General features: G+C 57.0%; 1 protein-coding gene across 2 annotated transcripts in view; it reads left to right on the forward strand.

The window, feature by feature from the left end:
* Nucleotides 1-19,910, forward strand: part of APC2 (APC regulator of Wnt signaling pathway 2) — a 44,523-nt gene extending 24,613 nt beyond the window's left edge. For both annotated transcript variants that reach the window (XM_074939560.1, XM_074939561.1), the window contains 9 exons: nucleotides 416-493; nucleotides 4,615-4,707; nucleotides 5,886-6,270; nucleotides 7,651-7,746; nucleotides 8,158-8,297; nucleotides 8,785-8,862; nucleotides 9,529-9,645; nucleotides 9,990-10,204; nucleotides 11,265-19,910. In XM_074939560.1, coding sequence (XP_074795661.1) covers nucleotides 416-493; nucleotides 4,615-4,707; nucleotides 5,886-6,270; nucleotides 7,651-7,746; nucleotides 8,158-8,297; nucleotides 8,785-8,862; nucleotides 9,529-9,645; nucleotides 9,990-10,204; nucleotides 11,265-16,923 — 6,861 coding nt within the window. In that variant the 3' untranslated portion in view covers nucleotides 16,924-19,910. The remainder of the gene's footprint in view (nucleotides 1-415; nucleotides 494-4,614; nucleotides 4,708-5,885; nucleotides 6,271-7,650; nucleotides 7,747-8,157; nucleotides 8,298-8,784; nucleotides 8,863-9,528; nucleotides 9,646-9,989; nucleotides 10,205-11,264) is intronic.
* Nucleotides 19,911-21,994: the final 2,084 nt, after the last annotated feature.

A 21,994-nucleotide genomic window follows, 5' to 3' on the forward strand; every position in this document is an offset into this window, starting at 1 on the left:
AGCCCTCCCCCCAAAGCTGGGCAGTGTGTGTCTTGGGGGGCAGGGGGAGAGTAGTGGATCAGGAAGCAACAACCCTCCCAAAAATATGGGCAATGGGAGGCATTGGGGGAGATCAGGCTGTCCCCCGTCACCCCAGAAATCTGGGTAATTAGTGCAACCCCCCTACCCACAAAGCCGAACAATAGGGGGTGGGTAGGAATCAGGATCATGTTCTACCATGGGGGGAGAGGGGGAGTAGCTCATCTGGGAAAAGGCTGCCCGCCCTTCCCTTTGTCCCCCTTTCCCACCTAGTGCCCGAGCCTGCCTCTCTCTTTAGGCCCCGTGCTGCCTGATCCCGTCCCCTCACGGGACACGGCTGAGAGGCGTTGGGTTGGGGGGGCCGGTGCTTGCTGATTCTGTGGTTAAATCCCCGCAGATCCGAGCGTCCCGCCTGGAGCAGATTGACAAGGAGCTGATGGAGGCTCAGGACCAGGTGCAGATGTCGGAGCCGCAGGTAACGGGGCAGGAGCTGAGTCCGCTGGGCCTCGGGCTGCAGCCCCCACGGGAGGGGGGCGTGGTGCTAACCTCGCAAGGTGGGGGGGACGGTGCAGTTAGGGCCGCCTGTTCCACAGACAGCTGCAGAGTCCCTGTCCTGCGTGTGCAACGCCACTGTGCACCCCCCCACGGTGTCACCCCCAAACGTGCACACACCCAGCCGTCCACACCGCGAGTGTCACTCATTCGCCGGCATGCACAGCATCACCCACAGGCGTGCACGCCTGCACATTCACCCCTGTGCTCCAGACTCATGTGCACACTTACGTGTGGGCTCGCACACTGGCACCTGCCATTTGTAGTCACCCACAAACTCCCCTGCACGTGCACCCAATGGGGGCGTGTGCTTGCAAACACAGGCATGCACTCCCCCGCCCCACAACTGTCCAGGTGTGCCCGTTCTCCGCCTGCACACCCCCCTCATTGCACCAAGGCGGGGGAGACCTCCCCTTGCACACCCCCCCCAGGCCCAGGTCGCTCTCTCTCTCTCAGGGTGGGAATGCTGGAGGAGGCTGCTTGGCATGGGGGTGAGAATGGCGCTAGAGGCAGGCGGGTCGCCGAGGCCTCCCCGCCCCACTGAGCGGGAGGCCTTTGTGTGTCTCGGGCACCATGAAATGGGCAGTTGCCATGGCGACGAGAAGTAGGCCATGAGGGGAGATGCTGGCAGGCCCCGCGTTGGATTCTGCAGAGCTGCTGCAGGGTCATCTGCTCCGAGTGGCTGAGCCTGCCCCCGTGCTGGGAGTCAGGAGCGGGTGGGGGCGGGGCAGATGTGTCCCAGGCCCCGGAATTAGTCCCACTGCTCCCCAGGCTGGATGTGTGTCACTGACCCCACGGATCTAACACAGTCCACAGCAAAGGCCACTGACTGCGAATATCCTGCCCGAACTGCACAAAACTACCACGGCATTATCTGAAAAAACCCTGTCTCTAAATACTCCAGTCAAACAAAAGTACAAGAGTATTATTTAAAACCCACATTAATGTTCAAATCATAATGGTTCACTATTACGGTAGCAGTAACGGTACTAACACCGTATTTTAAAAGCTGCTGTAAGATTAAAATGCTGCAGTGTTGTTTCTAAAATACTGCAGCAGAACTGAAATGCTACAGCATTATTCTCCAAAGATACTAAACAATACTGAATTAAAAATGCGACAGCATGATAAGGAAAATACCGTGATTTTATGAATAAAATTAACTACATACATTTTTAAATGTACAGTATTATCAAAAATACTATCCTATTAAAAGGGGGAAAACATTTCAGTTTTTATGAAAAATACTAAATGATAAGAAAAATACTTCAAAATTGTTCAAGAAAAATACCTGCAGCATTAAAAAAAATACTACAGTATTATCAAAAATACTATCCTATTAAAAGGGGGAAAACATTTCAGGTTTTATTAAAAATACTAAACGATAAGAAAAATACTAAATGATAAGAAAAATACTGCAGCATTTAAACAAAATACTACAGTATTATTAAATAGTACAGCCCTTTTAAAATACTTCAGCATTATAAGGGGAAATGCCATGGTTTTATTAACTATATTACGTAATAAGAAAAATACTCTATCATTGGTTAACTAAAAATACCTGCCGCTCTACAATAAAAGCTTTGGCTTTTGTATTGAAAATACTAGAGGGTTATAAAGAAAAATACTGTCGTGCTAGGAAATAATACTACCATATCGTTTCAAAGATACTGCAGTGTTATTTAACACCCCACACAGGTTTATAATAAAAATAGTATTTTTAAACAAAAATACTTCAAGATAAGAACCCTACAATGTTATTAAAAATACTGAGGTATTCTACAGTGAGACTCCTGAATCCTTAATCCTTCAGTAATACGGCTGGAAGCTGTAGTGTTTTGGGTAATTACTGCATAATACTGTAGCATTTTTCTAAGGGTTAAGTGCCCAGGGTTTAAACCCAGAGGCCATATATGAAATCCGGGCCCTATTAAAATGAATAGGAGTTTTGCCATTGACTTCAGGGGGATCAGAATTCTGCCCTAGGGTTTCATTAACATCTGAACTGGGTTTAAAAAGCCAGAGGTCATGGGATTCCTACTCTGGGCTCCCAACAGGCACTGGTGCGCTCTCTCCTGCCTTCTGGGACGGAGATTAAGTAAGTACAGAGACAAATTATTTTGCCCCGAGCCTTTCTCTGCCCCAAGAAATCGATAGCAGAACTGGCTGTGAATTTCTCCCTTAACCCCATGCAAAGCTGGAGCGCAGCGGGGCTTGGAACTAAGCCCTGGGAAGATGGAGCGGTTTAGAGTCAGTAAGACAATTATCGCACTGTTGGCTAAAAGGGGGATTTGTCCTGGAAAGAGAAATGAGCCAAAGCGCTCCGTCCTGAGGCCTTGAATCCCTGGGCAATACATATTTTATTACATACATCTGCAATAAGGCCGGTCGGTAGTGAGGAAGGATAGTCCCGTGCCTAGGCTGTTTGCCCTACGACTCAGGAAAGCTGGGTTTAATTCCCGCCTCTGCTACAGACTGTGTGTGTGACCTTGGGCAAGACACTTAGCATCTTTGTGCCTCAGTTTCCCATCTGTGCAATGGAGACAGTACTGCTGCCCTGTCTCACAGGGTGGCTTTGAGGTGCTCAGATACTATGGGATTGGGGCTGTCTAAGTACTTTGAGAGAGAGGGTTTAAAATAATTTAATATGGGCTGATTGAGGACCAAGGACGGAGTGGGAGATGTGTCACTAAGGATGGTGGTAGAGAGATGGACTGGCCCTTCTACATGTAGTCAGAGGCCATTTCCTCCACTATGCAAGGAGGGTTGCCGGCCCTCCAGGACTGCCCTGGAGTCTCCAGGCATTAAAGAGTAATCTTTCATTTAAGAGGTCATGTGATGAAACCTCCAGGAATACGTCCAGCCAAAACTGGCCACCCTAATTGCAAGGCCTAGCAAAACATTGTGCAGCGAAGATGCTGGAGCTTGCATTGGCCTCATAAGAAAATCCATGTGGCATATTAACACAGTCACCTGCTGCAACCCGGCACCCCGTTCACTGACACCTTCAGTTCAGTATCCCTCCGTTTAGCGCCAGCTCCGGAGGCTGGAAGTCTCTGTTTCACCCCGGGACTGAGCTGGAGGGGCGCAATCCTGCTCCCATTGAAGTCAACGGGACTTCTGCCCTTGCTGGGTGCTGCCCAGGGCTAGAACAGGGGCTGCAGGCCCCGGTTCAGAAAGCACCAAGTCCCATGGAAGCCAAAGGGATTTTAAGTGAGTGCTTAAGTGCTTTGCTGAATCGAGGTCTCAGTGAGCACAGCCTGCTCTCAAACGTCTCTCCATTGCTGAGCCCAGTTATGTGACGCTGAGGGGGTCCCCTGGAAGGCGACTGGCACTTTGCTGGGTGTCTTTCTGGAGCACCGTTGGATCTGAGAGCAGGTCTGGAAAGAGCCAGGGTCCCTTAGCAATTTCCAAAGAGTCTGCTTGCCTGGAATGAGCCGCTGATGGGGCGGTATTATTGGGCTGGTAGATTGGCCTCCTCAGAAGAAATGGGTTTTGCTGCCAGCCTCACATGGAGCAGAACTGGGTCTCACATGTATCTAAGGGTGTGAAAACTGGTGTGACACATGCCTCCAGCGTACAAGTCCCTGTCACGCCCTATGCTGACCTTTAAGGTGTGGAACCCACTGATCAGTGTGTCCCGGGTCCCCCTCCATGTCCGATCCACAGGGGATGTGAGTCGGTCACTGCCCCAGCTACAGACACTGGGTCTTCAGTTCCAGCTGCAGAGACTCCTGTAGTTAGCTCTGGTTGTCATCCACCTTACGCTCCCTCTGCGTCTGGCCCACTGAGTAGAGTTAGCTGGGGTGTAATTTACACTCTGAGAGGGCAAATTGCACCAAGACTCACCCCTGATCTGGGCTCTGTGTGTGCTTGATGCAGGAGACAGACAGAGAGACAGGGACAAGCAGACCGGGAGAGGAGAATAAAATCACACCACCCTGCAGGGGCTAGTCAGAGCCAGCCAGCCCAACACTGCAGCTGCAGGGGTGTGCTCTGTACAGGTCACAAGTTCTTAGACGTCCCCTTGCTCTGTTCTTTTAGCTGTGTGGGAAGCTGTCTGGCATGGAAGGGGATGGGAGCCTGGACATCCCAACGCATCCCGAGGAGGGAGGGAGCCACCTCAGCAACAATAAGGTAACGAGAATCCCCATCCCTTGGTGGAGGAAACGCAGACGCTCGCTGGAGGTGAGCAAATCGAGTTCTTCCCCGGCTCTGAATAGCGCCAGTCAGTGTTGTGTAGCAGATAGGGCATTGGGCCCAGAGCTTCTGTTGCCAGCTCTGCTGCTCACCTGCTGGGTGACCATGGGCGAGTCACTGCCCCGCTCCGTGCCTCAGTTTCCCCTCCTGCCCTTGGTCTATTGTTGCATCTTTGGCTATTTACACAAGAAATGTGAAATGAAGGAACCCCACAGGCGCAACGGGGTCCAGATAACCACATGCGCTGACTAGGTACAACTTGCCAGACTTAGCTGCATTCACACCTCACTGCTCTGACAGGGTTCTGGTGGCTTCAGGAACACAGAAGACAGGGAGCGCCAGCAGCAGGCATGCGACCTATTTAAAGGGATGCTACCCAATTCCTACACATGTCTATTCAGATCGTGCACTCTGACCCCAGTATTTGATTTGACATTTCCCCCAGCACCGTTCGGGGGGAAGGGGGTCTCATGTTGCTTCTTGGTTTAATTGCACCAGGAAAGGGCTTGAGATTTAGATCCCCAAGCAAGCAGGGAGCCTGATTCTGTTCCTGCGTTACTTATACACCAGTGTAAACCCACCGACTTCAGTGGGGTCGCCCGTGATTTCCACCGAGGTGAGTTAGAGGAGAATCAGGCCCAAGGTGCTGAGAAGGTTAGAGGACATTCGTTGTGTGATCTTGGGCGAGTCAGGTAGCCTCCCCTCTCTGTGCCCTAAAGGATTAACCCCTGCCCCAGGCTTGTCCCGGGGTGACCAGAGGTGGCTGGCAGCTGCTGAGTGAAATTGACCAGTCTCTTGTCTGTTTCACTTTGCCCACCATTGAATGGACCCCAGTGGTCCCCAAACTTTTTACCTTGTGCCCCCCCCCTTACCCCTGTCCACACACCCCCTCCCTGGAGCTGAGTAAGGGGGCTGGGGGCGGGGGCAGGGCCAGGAGCGGAGCTGGGTGGTGCTCTCTCCCCGCCCCCCTGAACATTCCTCCATGCCCCCCTAGGGGGGCACGCCCCACAGTTTGGGGACCTCTGCAATTGAGGGAACGGTGCAGCAGGATTTGTGCCGGGGGGGCTGGCCAGGGTGGGGTGCAGTGTAACCCACTGAGTGCTTGTGCTCTGCAGGTGGAAGTGGTCTTCTGGCTCCTCTCCATGCTGGCCACCCGGGACAAGGACGACATGTCCCGCACCCTGCTGGCCATGTCCAGCTCGCAGGAGAGCTGCCTGGCCATGCGCAAGTCCGGCTGCCTCCCACTCCTCATCCAGATCCTGCACGACGCGGACAGGGCGCCAGGAGACCCCCAGAGCCCCGGCAGCAGCAAGGACTCCCGCATGCGGGCCAACGCCGCCCTGCACAACATCGTCTTCTCGCAGCCCGACGAGGGCCAGGCCAAGAAGGAGATGCGGGCGCTGCATGTGCTGGAGCAGATCCGCTCCTACTCGGAGACCTGCTGGGACTGGCTGCAGATGCAGAGCAAAGACGGGGGCCAGGGCGCCGAGGGCAGCGCCGGTAGGGAAGGGTGACGCTGTCTCCAGCAGGGGCGCCAGGGCCTGCTGCTCCCAGCGGAGTCGGGGGGGGACACAGGGAGCAGGGGACACCTGACCTTGATGCTTCTGCCTGGAGAGAGCATGTGTATGCGGGGGTGGGGAGGGGGCGGGTTGCAAGCATGTCTGTGCATGCACAGATGGGTGCATGTGTGACTGCAGGCTGGTGTGCCGCTGAGTGTGTGTCTGCTGGGTGTGTGCACGCACGGTGTGTCTCGGGCTGTAGGTGTGTGTCAGTGTGCAACTGAGTGTGTGTGCACGTGCACATGGTGTGTGTTGGGGTGTGTGTCGGTGTGAGCACTTGGGGTGTGTCGGGGTGTGTGTGTGTGCACAGGTGTGTCGGGGTGTGTGTGTATGAACATGGTGTGTGTTGGTGTGCAGCTGAATGTGTGTGTGTGCACGGTGTGTGTCAGGGTGTGCGTGTGTGTGCATGGTGTGTGTCAGGGTGTGTGTGTGTGCACACAGTGTGTGTTGGGGGTGTGTGTGTCAGTGTGCAGCTGAGTGTGTGTACACATGGTGTGTGTCGCTGTGCAGCTGAGTGTGTGGGTGGATGTGTGCACGGTGTGTGTCAGGGTGTGTGTGTGTGTCGCTGTGCGTCAGGGGTGTGTGTGTGCACACGGTGTGTGTTGGGTGTTTGTGTGTGTTGGTGTGCAGCTGAGTGTGTGTACACATGGTGTGTGTCGCTGGGCAGCTGAGTGTGTGGGTGGATGTGTGCACGGTGTGTGTCAGGGTGTGTGTGTGTGTCAGTGTGTGTTGGGGGTGTGTGCACACAGTGTGTGTTGGGTGTGTGTGTGTGTGTGCAGCTGAGTGTGTGTACACATGGTGTGTGTTGATGTGCAGCTCAGTGTGCGGGTGTGGGTGTGTGCACAGTGTGCAGCTGAGTGTGTGTGTGTGTGTGCACACATGGTGTGTGTCGGGGTGCATGTGTGTGTGTGCACATGGTGTGCATCGGGGGTGTCGGTGTGCAGCTGAGTGTGTGCACCTACAGGTGTGTGCATGTGGGGGTCAGTGCACGTGTGTGATTGTGAGTGAAGGCGTGTGTGCAGGCGTGGCTACACACAGGTGTGTGAGGTGCACACGCATGGTGGAGGGGTGCCGGGAGCATGCGCAAGGCCTGGTTAAGCACAGGTGTCTCTCCCCTGGTTCTGATCCCCGGGCGGACTGGCCATACAGAGTCTGTTGGTCCAGTTAGCAAAACAGATCCTCTCTGATGGGAAAACAGCCCCGTCCCCTCCTGCCTCGCTGGGATTTGGGGATCCCGACGGCTAATGGATCCGGGCATCTCTGATCCATGGCTGGGCTGGGATCTTGCGTGGCCCGTTGCTCACCTCCGCTCTCCTTGCAGTGCCAGTGCCCATCGAGCCGCAGATCTGCCAGGCCACCTGTGCCATCATGAAGCTCTCCTTCGACGAGGAGTACAGGCGGGCCATGAACGAGCTGGGTAAGCCCCGCGCGGCCCCGGGAGGGGGAAAGCTCGCAAGAGGGATCTGGGCTCTGCTCCCCCATCCCCGGGTGGACGAGGAGTGCAGAGGACACTACTCAATGGGTTAGAGTCCCTGGGGGCTGCTGTGCCCCATGCCACGGGCAGAGCAAGCCCCTCCTGCATGGCACGGCCTGGCAGTGGGGTGGGTGCCTGAGGGGAACACATGGGAGGGGGCTGGGAATACAGCACCCTGGCTCCTTTTCAGTGGGACCCCCCAGTTCCACCCCCTCGCTGACAAACCAGCGGAGTCCAGGCATGAGGCACCGGCACAAAGAGGAGCGGGGGGCAGGGGGGGTTGTCCCCCCGCAGTGCCGGGCTGGGCCCGTCCATCTCTGTAACCCCTCCACCCGCACCCGGATTGTCCCCCAGGTGGTCTCCAGGCCGTGGCTGAGCTGCTGCAGGTGGATTATGAGATGCACAAAATGACCAGCGACCCCCTCAACCTGGCGCTGAGGAGATACGCGGGCATGGCGCTGACCAACCTCACCTTCGGGGACGTGGTGAACAAGGTGCGGGGGGTGGGGGGAATGGAGGCCCAGGGGGTGGGGGACTTGGGAAGGGGATGGGAGGAGGGAGGGAGGTCAGGGGAAGATGGGGCAGGGACCCTGGGGTTGGGAGGAGGGGAGGGGATATAAAGGCTCAGGGGGAGCAGAGGGAGGGGACTGAGGACCCAGGGGCAGGGACTGGGAAGCAGAGACCTGGGGGTGAGGGCGGGACAGGGGGGTTAGGGGAATGCAGCCAGAGCAGGGGTCCTGGTGGGGATGCGACTGATGAAGGGGCCTGGAGAGTAGAGGGAGAAGTCAGGGAAGGGGGCCATGGGGTGGGTCTGGGAAGGGGCCTGGGAGCAGTGATCTTAGCTGGCTCTAAGCTGCAGGGAGTTGGGTGACCCAGCTGTGGTCCCTTCCAGCGCTGGCAGGGGCTCTGGGGCCCCCGTGGGCTGCACTGGAGGGTGAGTGTGTGCAGGATCTGACCCCCCACATCTCTTCCCCTTGGCAGGCGACTCTGTCCTCCCGCCGGGGCTGCATGCAGGCCATTGTGGCCCAGCTGGCCTCCGAGAGCGAGGAGCTGCACCAGGTAGGCGGACACTGGCTCCCCCGGGGCTGTTGCAGACGCCTGGGGGGTCGTGCCCATGTGCACTGAGCCATGGCATACACCTGGGCTGGCTACTGACCGCTGCACAGGGCCTGGGTTATTCCAGGCCCCCACGTGCCTTGGGGGCACTCACACACGGTGGGGTGCCTGGCTAGGGGAGATAACTCTGGATACCCCATGCTTGGCACCCAGCGATGCATGGCGAGGCTGCCTGGTATTGCAGGGCAAAGCCCGGCCTGGTCCCTGACTTGGTGCCTTTCACCAGGACCAGCATGTGCTGTTGGGTGCAGGATTCGCTGGCTCCTGCTCCTGCTGGAGCAGGCTGGCTGAGTCCTTGCTGCTCGTCCCGCCTGGCTGTTCCACGGCAGGCCCTGGGATCATCCGAAGGGGCCCAGGAGCTGCCCTTAAATCCCCTCTGCTGAGGGCAGCCAAGCGAGGAGCTGGTGCTGGAACAGGATGGGGGGCTGGGAGACTTTGGGGGTGGCAGGGTGGATGGGGTGAAAGAGGGTCATGACGCTGCCCTCTGCTGGGCTGTGACCGAACTGCTCCAGTCCTGTATTGACAGCTCTGCCTGGAGCAGGTGGGCTGAGCACAGGACGCTGGCCATGTCCCTCCCTGTGTGTGAACATCCTCATCTCTTCCCCCCAGGTGGTCTCCAGCATCCTGCGGAACCTCTCCTGGAGGGCCGACATCAACAGCAAGAAGATCTTGCGCGAGGTGGGCAGCGTGACCGGCCTGATGCAGTGCGCCCTGCGGGCCACCAAGGTAAGAGGCGTGAGCCCTGCTCTCTGGGCTGCGTGTGCACACACAAAACGGGGGGCAGCTTACATGCTCACAATGAGCTGCATGTGCAAACGCTGCCCTTGCACGCACAGAGCAGGTGATGGCTTGCACCCTTGCTATATGCGTGTACGTAGGAGATGGCATGTGTACAGTGAGCTGGATCTGCAAACGTGGCCATGGCATGCACGGAGTGAGCATGCTTACGGTGAGTGTGCAAACGGCGGCGGGGTGTGCGTGCAAAGCAGATGCACTCACAGATATGCTGCCGGTGCCGTTAAAGAGGCCCTGCACTAGAGGGACGCTGATGGTGATTTTATCCTGGCTAGGAATCCACCCTGAAGAGTGTCCTCAGCGCCCTCTGGAACCTGTCCGCTCACAGCACCGAGAACAAAGTCGCCATCTGCTTGGTGCAGGGTGCCCTGGGCTTCCTGGTGAGCACCCTCACCTACAAGTGCCAGAGCAACTCGCTGGCCATCATCGAGAGCGGAGGAGGCATCCTGAGAAACGTGTCCAGCCTGATCGCCACCCGGGAGGATTACAGGTCAGCCTCGCCCTGAGGGCAGCTGCCACACCCGGCTCTGATCCTAGGGTGACCAGACAGCAAGTGTGAAAAATCGTACAGGGGGTGGGGGGTAATAGGAGCCTATACAAGAAAAAGACCCCAAAATCAAGACTGTCCCTATAAAATCGGGACATCTGGTCACCCTATCCGATCCTCTCGCTGCTCCCAGGCTCCCCCAACCCCAAAGCGCTGTTCTGGTCGGTGGGCGGGATCTGGAGGGGCTGTGGGTCATTCCCAGCTGCCTTGGATCCATTCTGGCCCCTGAGTATAAGGGCAGCAAGATGTGCTGTCCCTGTTGGCTGTCCCTGATGAGATGCTAATATTATTCACTGTAGCTCAGTGTATCCCCCCCCCAGGGTGCGTGCCTCCCCCATAGAACAGACTCACGGTGCCTCAGGGAACCTTACCGTCCCGGGAGCGTTACATTGATTGTTCGGGTTTTGTAAATACTGTGCGCTCTTCATCAGGTCTTTCGCCAGAAGATCCCGAAGCACTTTGCAAAGCTCATTGTGCCCATTTTACGATGGGGAAACAGAGGCACAAAGTGGGGAAGTGGCTGGGAGTCAGCACTCCTGGGTTCTGTTCCCAGCTCTGAGGCGGAGTGGGGTCCAGTGAGTTGTGGGGTGGGGGAGCAAGGAGTCAGGACTCCTGGGTTCTGTTCTCAGCTCTGAGCGGGGAGTGGGGTCCAGTAGGTTTGGGCAGGGAGGAAGCTGGGAGTCAGGACTCCTGGGTTCCATTCCCAGCTCTGGGAGGGGAACGGGGTCCAGTGGGTTGTGGGGGGAGCTAGGAGTCAGGACTTCTGGGTTGCTCTGCTGGAGACTCATTGTGTGACCTTGGGCAAGTCATTTCCCCTCTTTATGCCTCAGCTGCCCCCCCTATAGAATCGGGCTGCTGTGGGGATGGATCAATTGGAGGATTTTGAGGCGCTTTGAGATCCTCTGACGGGGGGCAGCCGAGAAGGGCAAAGTGTTGTTGTTTGTTAACTCTCTGATGGTCGAAGCGGGGTGATTCCTATGCAGGGTCCATCCATGTCTTGCAGGCAAGTGCTCCGGGACCACAACTGCCTGCAGACCCTGCTGCAGCACCTCAAATCCCACAGCCTCACCATCGTCAGCAACGCCTGCGGGACCCTCTGGAACCTCTCCGCCCGGAGCCCCAGAGACCAGGAGCTGCTGTGGGACCTGGGGGCGGTAAGCATGCTGCGCAACCTCATCCACTCCAAGCACAAGATGATCGCCATGGGCAGCGCCGCTGCGCTCCGGAACCTGCTCACCAACCGACCCCTCAAGTACAAGGACGCCACCGTCATCTCCCCGGGCTCCTGCATGCCCTCGCTCTACGTGAGGAAGCAGAAGGCGCTGGAGGCCGAGCTGGATGCCAAGCACCTGGCGGAGGCCTTCGACACCATGGAGAAGCAGAGTCTGAAGAGCCAGAACCTCAAGAAGCCCCCGAGGCACATGGACAGCCTGGCGAAGGACTACACCTCCGACTCCGGCTGCTTCGACGATGACGAGGTGCCCAACGTCTCGGCGGGGGCGGAGACCGGGAACGCTTCCATCCTCTCCATGTTCCTCAACTCCTCCTTCCTCCAGGGCCAGGCCTTGCCCAGGGCCATCGCCCAGAGGAGGGGCCCGGAGCCTGAGAAGGACGAGAGCAGCAAGCCGGCCGAGCCCAAGAAGCTGCCAGCGCCCGAGGACGAGGTGTCGCTGGCGGCCGAGAAGCTGGCCAACAAGATCTCCACCACGGTGGCCAAGATTGACAAGCTGGTGGAGGACATTGCCACCCTCCACACCTCCTCGGACGACAGCTTCAGCCTGAGCTCGGAGGACCACTGCCTTGACTGGCAGTATGGCTCCGATGAGGTCCACGAGGCCCGGGCCCAGTCCTGCTCCCCGTGCCGCCTCTCGGATGCCAGCAGCTTCGTGAAGCGGGAGAACCTGAGCCGGGCCCACACCCTCCTGAGGCTGAAGAAGGCTTACACCAGCTTGTCCAACGACAGCCTGAACAGCGGCAGCACCAGTGACGGCTACTGCACCAAGGAGCACATGAAGCCCTGCACCAGGGCCTCCTTCCTAGATTACAAGGAGGAGCTGCAGAGGTACCAGAAGCGGCCCAGCAGGCTGGATCTGAAGAACATCCTTGTCCACAGGCCTGAGAGGATGGAGCAGCCGGGGGTCAAGGCCAAAGAATCCGGCGAGCCGGAGAAACTGGAGCCGAGAGACGCGCACGACAGAGCCAAGAAAGCAGTGACGTTCCCCAGCCCCAAAGCCCCTGAGAAGGAGCCTGAGTGGAAGAAGGAGCCGGGCAATGAGCTTTCTCCTGACCCTCAGGTCCACACCATCAAACTCTCCCCTTCTTACCAGCATGTCCCCCTGCTGGAGAATCTGGCCAAGAGCAGCCCGGCCCCTGGCGCTGTGGGGCTCTCGAGTGCTAGTTACCACCCAACTCTCCCAGGCCGGAAGCAAGCCTGGCTCCCCACGGGGCTTCTCCAGACGGCTGAGAACTTGAGCAGGATCCCAGAGAAGCTGGCTGCCCACACGCCGGCCCCGGTGGAGCAGGAGTCAGTCCAGAAGTACGCGGTGGAGGACACCCCCATTTGTTTCTCCCGGTGCAGCTCCCTCTCTTCCCTCTCCTCTGCTGACAATGTGCTGGATGGGCAGAGCCACAGCGAGAATGAGGTAGACAGCGACTCCTCCCTGGAGATCATCGAGATGGAAGAGAGCGCCGAGACCGAAGGTGACGTGGAGCAGGCTGAGGCCTGCAATAGGAGACAGGAGAAGGTGAAGGCGGCGGATCTGGGCCCAGCCACTCCAGGAGGGATCTCCCAACCCATCGCCATCCCCTTCCAGAAGCGCGACAAGATCTTCCTGAGGGAATCCTCCCCGTCCCGGCACGAGGACCTGACCCCGTCCAGCTCCTCCGAGAACTACATTCAGGAGACCCCTCTGGTGATGAGCCGGTGTAGCTCGGTCAGCTCCCTGGGCAGCTTTGAAAGCCCATCCATTGCCAGCTCCATCCAGAGCGACCCCTGTAGTGAGATGATCAGTGGCACCATCAGCCCGAGCGAGCTGCCGGACAGCCCCGGTCAGACCATGCCCCCAAGCCGCAGCAAGACGCCCCTGTTTGAACTGGGATCCCAGCCGGAGAAGGAGACCAGCCAGTTCAACATCCAGTGGGAAAACAACGTCAAGAAGTTCATGGAGATCACGGATTTCAAGGAGCGTTTCCAGCTGCCCCAAGACCTGGATTCCATGATCTACTTCACTGTGGAGAAACCCAACGAGAACTTCTCCTGCGCCTCCAGCCTAAGTGCCCTGCCCCTTCACGAGCACTACATCCAGAAGGACGTGGAGCTAAAGCTTATGCCGCCTTTCCCCGAGAGGAACAGCCTGAATTTTGTGGCACATGAGAAGCAGGAGGACAGGCGGGAAGAGAGATTCGGGGAGGGCAAGAGGAAGCTGGAGCGTCCAGAGCTCAATTCAGACGATGATATTGAGATCCTGAAGGAATGCATCAACTCGGCCATGCCTTCCCGCTTCAGGAAGGTCAAGACCTCCCTAGTCTCTGGCCTGCCCAGCCAGGTCTTGAATCCTCAGACCAAAAAGGCTCTTCACATGCCAGTCTACATGCTGGTGCCCACTCATTCGCACCGGGGCGTCCCCAAACACCTGCGACCTGCCGCCCGGGACCTCTTCAAGGATGACGACTCCTTCACCGACTCCGCAGAAGGCACCCCCATCAACTTCTCCAGCGCCGCTTCCCTGAGTGACGAGACCCTCCAGTACCCCCTGAAGGAGGAGGTTGACCACAAGCGCGGCCCTGGGAAGAGGCTGGAGAGAAAGGAAGTGTCGGGGTCCCCTGTGGGGCGCAATCTGGAAGCACCCCGTGAGCAGGGGAGCTTGAGTCCTGCGCCAGGCAGGAAAGCAGCTTCCAACTCCTCAACGCCCACCAAGATGAGTGCAGCCTACCAGCAGAAGGGCGGGTCGAGACATGGCAGCCCTGTCCAGACAGGCAGGGGCCAAGCGGCTGAGGTGAAGAGAGGGCTACCTCCCCTGAAGAATGGACCCAACCTGGAGCTGGACTTTGGCAGGGCAGGGGCCCACCCGGAAGGCGTCCCCCCGAGGAAGGGTGCTCCCTGTGAGGACAGTGCCCCCGGGGGCATGGCCTTTCAGTCCCTGTGCCACACCACGCCGACCGAGGAGGCCGTCTACTGCTTCTATGAGAATGACTCCGACGACCTGCTGGAGGTGCGGAGAGACTCGCCTAAGAGGAAGGCCAGCCCTGCCCGGGCTCAGAAGAAGGAACGCTGGAGCAGCACCGCCCCTAAGAAGGAGCCGGAGAAAAGCTCCAGGCAGCTGCTGCAGGCCAAAACCAAGATGGCTGCCAAACTCCACAACAATCTCATCGTGGACGAGACTCCGCCCTGCTATTCCCTCAGCTCCTCCATGAGCTCCCTGAGCGACATTGACCTCTGTGACCACGAGGAGCGGACAACGCTGTACAAGGCCAACAGGCAGCTGACCCTTGGCCGGATGCAAGAAAGCGCGGCCTCCAGGGCCTTAGCCAAAGAGAGGGACAGCTCCCCCAGCTCCCTGAGCTTCACCTCGGACGACGACCTGCTGCAGAAGTGCATCGGCTCTGCCTTGCCCAGGAGGAGGCGGCATTCTGCTCGGCGCAGGAACGCCGAGCACAAGCAGAAGCTGAAAGGTGCCAACCCCAAGAGCACCACGGGCAAGGAGAAGAAGCCGGAGCCAAGGCACAATCCAGCGGACGAGATGGTGTCGGACAAAGGCTCGGACCTGGACAGCATCGAGTGGAAGGCCATCCAGGAAGGCGCCAACTCCATCGTCACGTGGCTGCATCAGGCCGCAGCTTCCCTCTCCAGGGAGCCTTCCTCGGAGTCTGACTCCATCCTCTCCTTCGTGTCAGGGCTGTCTGTCGGCCCCACCCTGCAGCTGTCCCTGGACAGGAAGGATAAGAAGCGGGCTAGGAGTGGGGTAGGCCGCGAGGTGGAGAAGAGAGACCATGCGATGGCCTTTCAGGAGAGCAAGAAAGTGATGGACGTTGGGGGCAGAAACACCAGGGCCGGGAAAAACGTAAGCCAGCAGAAGCCAATGTCAAACTTGCCAGTGGTCTTCCGAGGCAGGACAGTGATCTACATGCCCAGCGCAGTGAAGGACTCCCCGAGCCCCAAGTCCACCCCACAGAAAACAGCCACAACTAAGCCCGAAGCCACCATCCAAAACCTCACCCTGAGCCAGCAGAGGTCACGGAGTCTTCACAGGCTGGGGAAGGCCTCGGAGATGGCCGACCTCACCTTGCCCAAGAGGAGCGCCACCCCTCCTGCCAGGATCACCAAGCCCCCCTCCTCGGGCTCCTCCAGGACCTCCACCCCCTCCCAGCCCACCCAGAAGAAGTTAACGTCGCCCTCCCAGCTCAACAAGCAGCTGCCATCTCAGGGGGTGAAAGTGGGCAGGAGCTCCCCAACAGGCTCCACCCCCAAAGCGCCCCCCCAGAAACCCCCAGCCACCAAGCAGCACAAGACCCAGAAATCCCCCGTCCGCATCCCCTTCATGCAGAAGCCGAACAAGAAGATGCTGCCGGCCAGGAGCTCCATGCCGGTGCTGGAGGAGCAGGTGGGCAGCCCTAAGCTGAAAGGCAATGGGAAGGGCATCCTGCCGACCGCCCGGCTCAATTTGGTGCGGATGTCCTCGGCCAGGTCCAGCGGCAGTGAGTCGGACCGGTCCGGCTTCCTGAGGCAGCTCACCTTCATCAAGGAATCCTCCAGTCTCATCATGAGGCACCGCTCCGAGCTCTCCTCCTGCGAGTCCGTGTCCTCGCTGTCTCAGAGCACTTCCCCCAAGAGGAGCAGGCCAGGCCTCCCAGCTGTGTTCCTGTGCTCCTCCAGGTGCGAAGAGCTCAAGGTGGCCAAGCCGGTGGTGACCAGCCAGAGGCCAGTCATCTCAAGGACCCCGGCCAACAACAAAACTTCTCCCAGTGAGAGGCCTCCTCGGAGGACCAGCTCTGAGAGCCCTTCCCGGCTGCCTGTGAAGACCAACACCCCCTCGCCTGAGCCATTCAAGAGGTATTCCTCCTCCCCCAACATCAGCATCATCAAGAGGACCAGCAGCCCCTCCTCCGTCCTGTCCTCTTGCTCCGAGTCATCAGCCAGGAGAAGGAAGAGCCAAGAGGCCTCCAAGCTGACCCCGAATCCTGCAGTGGGGAACCCGGGGCAGCAGGACAAGCAGCAGATGGCGATGATGAAGGGTACTTGGAGAAGGATCCGAGATGAAGACATCCCACACATCCTCAAAAGCACCCTGCCTTCCTCAGCCCTGCCTCTGGTCAGCACCCTGGAGGAGGAGACCCCCAATGCCCAGATCCCCATCCAGAGGAAAACCAGTGATGCTGTGGTGCAGACTGAGGACTACCCCACCACCAAGACCAACTCCAGCACCTCTCCAACGCTGGAGACCCGGGAGATGCCCAAGAGCGAGACAGAGTGCCTGACTTCGATCAAGGGCACTGTGCCCATCTCCTTCAGCCATGAAGGGCCAACTGGTTCTGTTGGGAGCTTCCCCTCCAGCAGGCACAGCTCCCCCAGTAGATCCGCCCGGGTGACTCCCTTCAACTACGTTCCCAGCCCCATGGTAGCACCAATGATCAACAACAAATCGCTTGAAAAAATGCCAGCTTAAGCCGCTATTGCAAATGCAAAGAACACCTCAACTTTGGTGATAGTGTATTAAAAAATGAATAAAGCCCCAGGCACTCTCACTACTGCACCTCCGTGAGGACAAAACTCTCGTTCATAAAGAGACAGAAGCTGCAGCGTTTTTGTTTTCTTGAGCTTAACAAACCAAGGAGGAACTTTTGCATTGATGTAACTGTTGGCCAGGAGGGTTGGGACAGTTTTGATTGAGACACACACGAAACACCTGGAGAAAAGCAAGTATTTGTTCCTTTATTCTCTCCGCCTTTTCTTTTTTGTTTAATGGAGCTTTGGAACCTTTACCGTCGGGCGCTGGGAAAGAACCAGGTAATCGCCCACCCCTATTCCCCTGACATCTGTGTTCTGTTGATGGCTGTGCCAATGTCTTTACTGCAATGTCTGATCACCATACACTCTAGTTTAAGGAGAGGGATTTTTATCCTTGGAGCCTAGATGGCCACAGGTGTCCTGCATGAAGGGATGAACTTTAGCAGTGAGCCTGTGGGATGTCTTGAGGGCCTCACAGTTCACAGTTTTTGAAGAACTTTGAAGCAGCAATCAGCCAACTTCCCCCCATGACCTGCTGTCTCCTGGACAGTCCAATGCCAGGAGGGGCTGTAGGCCCATTGTCTCCACGCTTTCATTGAAGCACACTTGGGATTTTCGATCCGAGGACAACCAACAGGGGTCGTTGATTCACTGGGGTCCCTCTAAGTTCTCCCAGGAGGTTGAAATTTCAAAGGGAACTGGGACTGCTGCTCTTTCTATTTAAAAAAACAAACAAACCCAACCACCAAGAATGCTTCAAGCAAAAGCCTTAATCTTAGGTCTCAGCTGCATGCTTTGTCTCACATGTCGGCACTAATATCCACATATCCAAATAATCTCAGCTGATTTATAGAAACACCTTCGGAAACCCACCCATGGACCAAAGGCAGAGCGGGAGAGGGGTGGGGTGAGGGGAATCTGGGGAGGATTCTACAATGGGGAACAGAAGAAGGGCAGAACCTCTCCATTACGGAACCAGCCATTTGCGCAGCGCGAGGCCTGTAATTATGGTGACTGGTTAATCCGCTAATGACTAACTTGCCAGGATTGTGTTTGCGTTGGGTGTCACCCAGTGTCTGGGGGGAGCAGAGCAGCACCTTATTATCGCCAAGGGAGGAGGGTTGTTATGGAAACGCTTCTTGCAGCGCATGGGGCAACGCCAAGGAGCCGGGGAAAGGAAAGGCCATTTTTGTTTTTTCGGCGGGCCAGGGGGACAGGTCTGGGTAGGGGAGGCTGATTTATGCCATTCATCCTCTTTGTAAACTCAGCCCCACTATGCAGGCTTTGCGCTAACGGTGGGGCCAGAGGCTACTCCTCATGAGCTTCGGGGCCCCCCTTCAGTAGTTAGTCCAGTTCGCTCTCCAGTGCCGCCCAGGCAAAGGGTGGGAGGGAGTCACAGGCTGCAGCAGGATGTGAGGAAAGGAGCGAGGTCTGCACCAGTGCCCCTTGAGCCTGGCCTCTGAGGGAGAGTCACTCATCGGGTGACTAATTCCCATGGAGTGGGAGGCATGGAGTGAAAATCGCCCCTTAAAAATATGGTCCTGATTCTCGTGGTTTGACACCATTGTCGCACCATTGAGGTCATTGGCATGGGAGTGACTTCCTGATTTGCAAGTGGGAAACAGGAGACAGAGAGAAAGAGGCGTGTCTCTCTCTCCATCCCCATTCCTGCCCCCAAAGATACTGTGCTTTATAGGTACACTGGGACTTGGGACTCCTTGTTTGTTTCAGGGCCTTGCCCGATCACAAGCAGGGAGCAGAGGGGGTTGCCTACCACATGTTTGGGCTTTGTTGTTACAGGTTCTGTCCAGCATGGTCAGATTTGGCTTTGATTAACGGTACAAAGCTCGGAGGGAAGCTGCCGACGTGGCTTCCTGTGATCAGGAGGGCAGATTGTGGGGGTGAAGTGGTATTTTTAAAAAAAGAGGCATTCGGAGGGTGTCAATTTGGCCAGAGCCTGCTCTCTTTCAAGAGTGTTATAAATTAATCAGAATGCCAGATTTTTTTAAAAAATCTGCTGAATAATAATTTGTGGTAGGTTCCAAAGGACTAGACGTTTGCAGGCCTCCCAGATCCCTTTGCACTGGCAACGACTAAGTGCAGGGTCTTTATGACGGAGGCAGGTGTTCTTACCAGGTCATGATGGCTCGATTCCAAGGTGGACTATTCCATTCCGCCTCCCACGAATTATCCGGGCGTTCCAGCTGGATGCAGGGCACAGCTTGATTTCCACAGCTGGCAGCATTGCTGTGTGCTGTTGAAAGGAGCCACCACGTTCAGCCCCAGGGGTGGCTTCATTTCAGTGGCCGATGAAGATACTTGCATATAAAGGTGCCATTGTACAGGGTAAAATGCTGGTCTCATTGAAGCCTATGTAAGTTTTGTCACTGACTTCCCAGGGGCCACTATTCAGTCTGTGCTGTGCAAAATGCTTTGGGACTCTTTTGAATGAAAGATAAGGATGGCTATTTCATTCCTGTAATACAGTGGCAGCCCCAGTCCCTGCCCCGCCCCACTGGGCCGGGTGCTGAACAAACCTAGCTGGGGAAACATGCCCCCCTACCCCAAGATACGCTGTAGAAACAGGAGAGCATGGGCAGGAAGGGGATAGTGGGGTAGGCAAGTGCAGGTCGGAACAAGGACAGAGCAGAGCTATCGGCGCTGTTGCAGCCTTAAAGGGAAAGGCCAGCAGAGTGGCTCTAGCTTAGGACTGTGGCCAGCTGGCATCAAGGATTGAACTCCCTGGGTGACCTTGGCCCTCGTTGTGCCTCACTTCCCCACCTGTAAAATATGGACATAGCCCTGCCTCCCAGGGAGGTTATGAAGATTGAAGGTGGCAAGGTGCCCGGGTGATATGGTAATGGGGGGGTCAGATACGTACCAGCTCCAGTGGAGAGTCCGAGTCTCACAAGGTCCTCACTGAAAGTACTAAACACTTGGCGGGGGGGTGGGGAGGGTGGGGAGGAATATTTTCAAAAGTGTCTAAGTGGCTAGGCGCATAAGGGCTTGTCTGCACCTGGAGCATTTCAGGAAGAGCTATTCAGGAAGACCGCCACGGGTGGACGCTTGTACTCACTTTGGCAGTGCGGCAAGTTCAACAGCGCCACCACATTTCTAGTCCGGAATAAGAGGCTGGCGTTCACCAAGGGGACTTGTGCATCCAACTGCCCCATTTTGGAGCTGCATGGAAGGCCCTTGGCGCCGACATTTTAAGCCCTCAAGGTGCCAAAATTGTCAGTTTTTCAACAGAAACCCCCTCCCACAACAAAATTCCAGTTTTGGATTAAAACCACCTCTCAAAACAGAAAAACATGATGGAAACCTGACAATGCATCACCAATAAGGGCTGCAAAATATTGTTTCTTTAGAATTTTTTCATGGGAAAAACCCTTCCCAAGCCACTCTACTAAGCCCCTGACTTTGCTTTCAGGAGCTAGGCAGAAGCCTTCTGGGCTGTTCAGATGCATCATATTTTTGAGTGACTCGAAGCCTGGCGAAAGGACAGCCCCGCAGGTGAAAGGCTCCGGTCGATCACAGAGCAGGGCAGTGGTTGGGCTTCGACCGCCCCATGTGCTTGGAGTGGACAGGCAGCCTGGCAGATGGGCCCCATTCTGCCCTGGTGGGGGTGGTGCCATTCAGTGCCATGGATGGTTTTTATGAGGTGGAGATGGGTCCACTAAGAACTGGACTAAACCCACCAAGTCACAGACCTGACGCCCCCCCCCAACAGCCCTTGGATGGGCTGTGTGAGGTAAGGCGGGTTCAGGAGGGCTCTCGGGAAGTTCCCTCACAAGGTTTTTTCCTCCTTTATCTGGGCATTTTGAAGCAGTGCTAAAAGCAGAGGCCTGGCCTGGTGCTGTGCTCTTCATGGTGTCTGCATTCAGTGTGCGAGCAGGGGAAGTGTAGGGGTTAGAGTCCTGGCCCCCTATAGCCAGTGTCCCCAGCTTGGGTCTTGCCTGCTAGCCTTGTCAGCCAGGCCCTGCTCTGCAAAGCTGCACAGCGAAAACCACCTCACTCAGGTTTGGGGTTGGCTGGCTCTGGGGCTGCTGTGGTGATTTGCACCCATGCACACTGGGTGTGAAATGCCACAAAGTTGGAACTGCAGCGGTTTCCCCCTGGGCTTTACAGTTTTGAGTGATGACCCAGGGTGCCAAAAAGAGCCAACTGGGGCCTGCCTCTTGCCCTGAACGAGGCCCCTTGCTTTGCCCCGCCTGCCTATCTGTACATGGGCTAATGCTCCTGCTTCCCTCTCCCTGGGGAGCGGTGGGTTAATTCGCATTGGAAGAGGCTTGAGTCACGTGTTGCAACTGTTGTTACAAAAATGAAGCAGGGGCAGAATGGGGCTGCTGGGGGGTACCTTATCCTTGTGGGGCCTGGCATGCAGCTGACAGGGGCAAACCCGAGGGGCCGTCATTGGCGCAGGCTGGAGAGGGCCCTACTGGTCGCAGCTAGAAGAGTTTCTGGTTGGAGCAGCGAGGCACTGTGCTGTCATCCACCCTAGGGACCAATTGCTGCACTGCTAGAGGCGGGATTTTAGCTTGTGATGGGTCTTTTTCAGGTCTCTGATGGCCCCAGGGGCTTGTGATCTCAAGGGAAGGGTGCTGGAGCAGGTGGGTGTTCCAGCCTCAGCACCCGGGTCACGGCTTGAACTTTCCTACCCTTCACCCACCCGCCTCGCCTCTTCCAAACACGTGCTGGCCCAAGGCCTCAAACAGCAGCTGCTGGACCCAGCCAGCTGCTGAGGTGCTGCATCCATAGGACCCAACGTGCCCACACCAACCCCAGCTGTGGCAGTCAACAGCCTTGATCCCCTTGCAGAGAGGCTGGCTCCCCATCAATTCCAGCAGCTTCTCTCCTCCCCCCAGGGATGATTGCTGCATGGCCTCGCACAGCCCCTACATCATGCCAGAAAGGGTTGGGCTGTAACATGGGGTCAAACCAGCCCCTCTGAGCCCCCGCTCCCATCCCATCCTGCTGTGTGGGATACACACACCTCGCTCTCTGGGACA

This window comes from Natator depressus, chromosome 25 (genome assembly GCF_965152275.1).
Source record: "Natator depressus isolate rNatDep1 chromosome 25, rNatDep2.hap1, whole genome shotgun sequence".
NCBI lineage: Eukaryota > Metazoa > Chordata > Testudines > Cheloniidae > Natator > Natator depressus.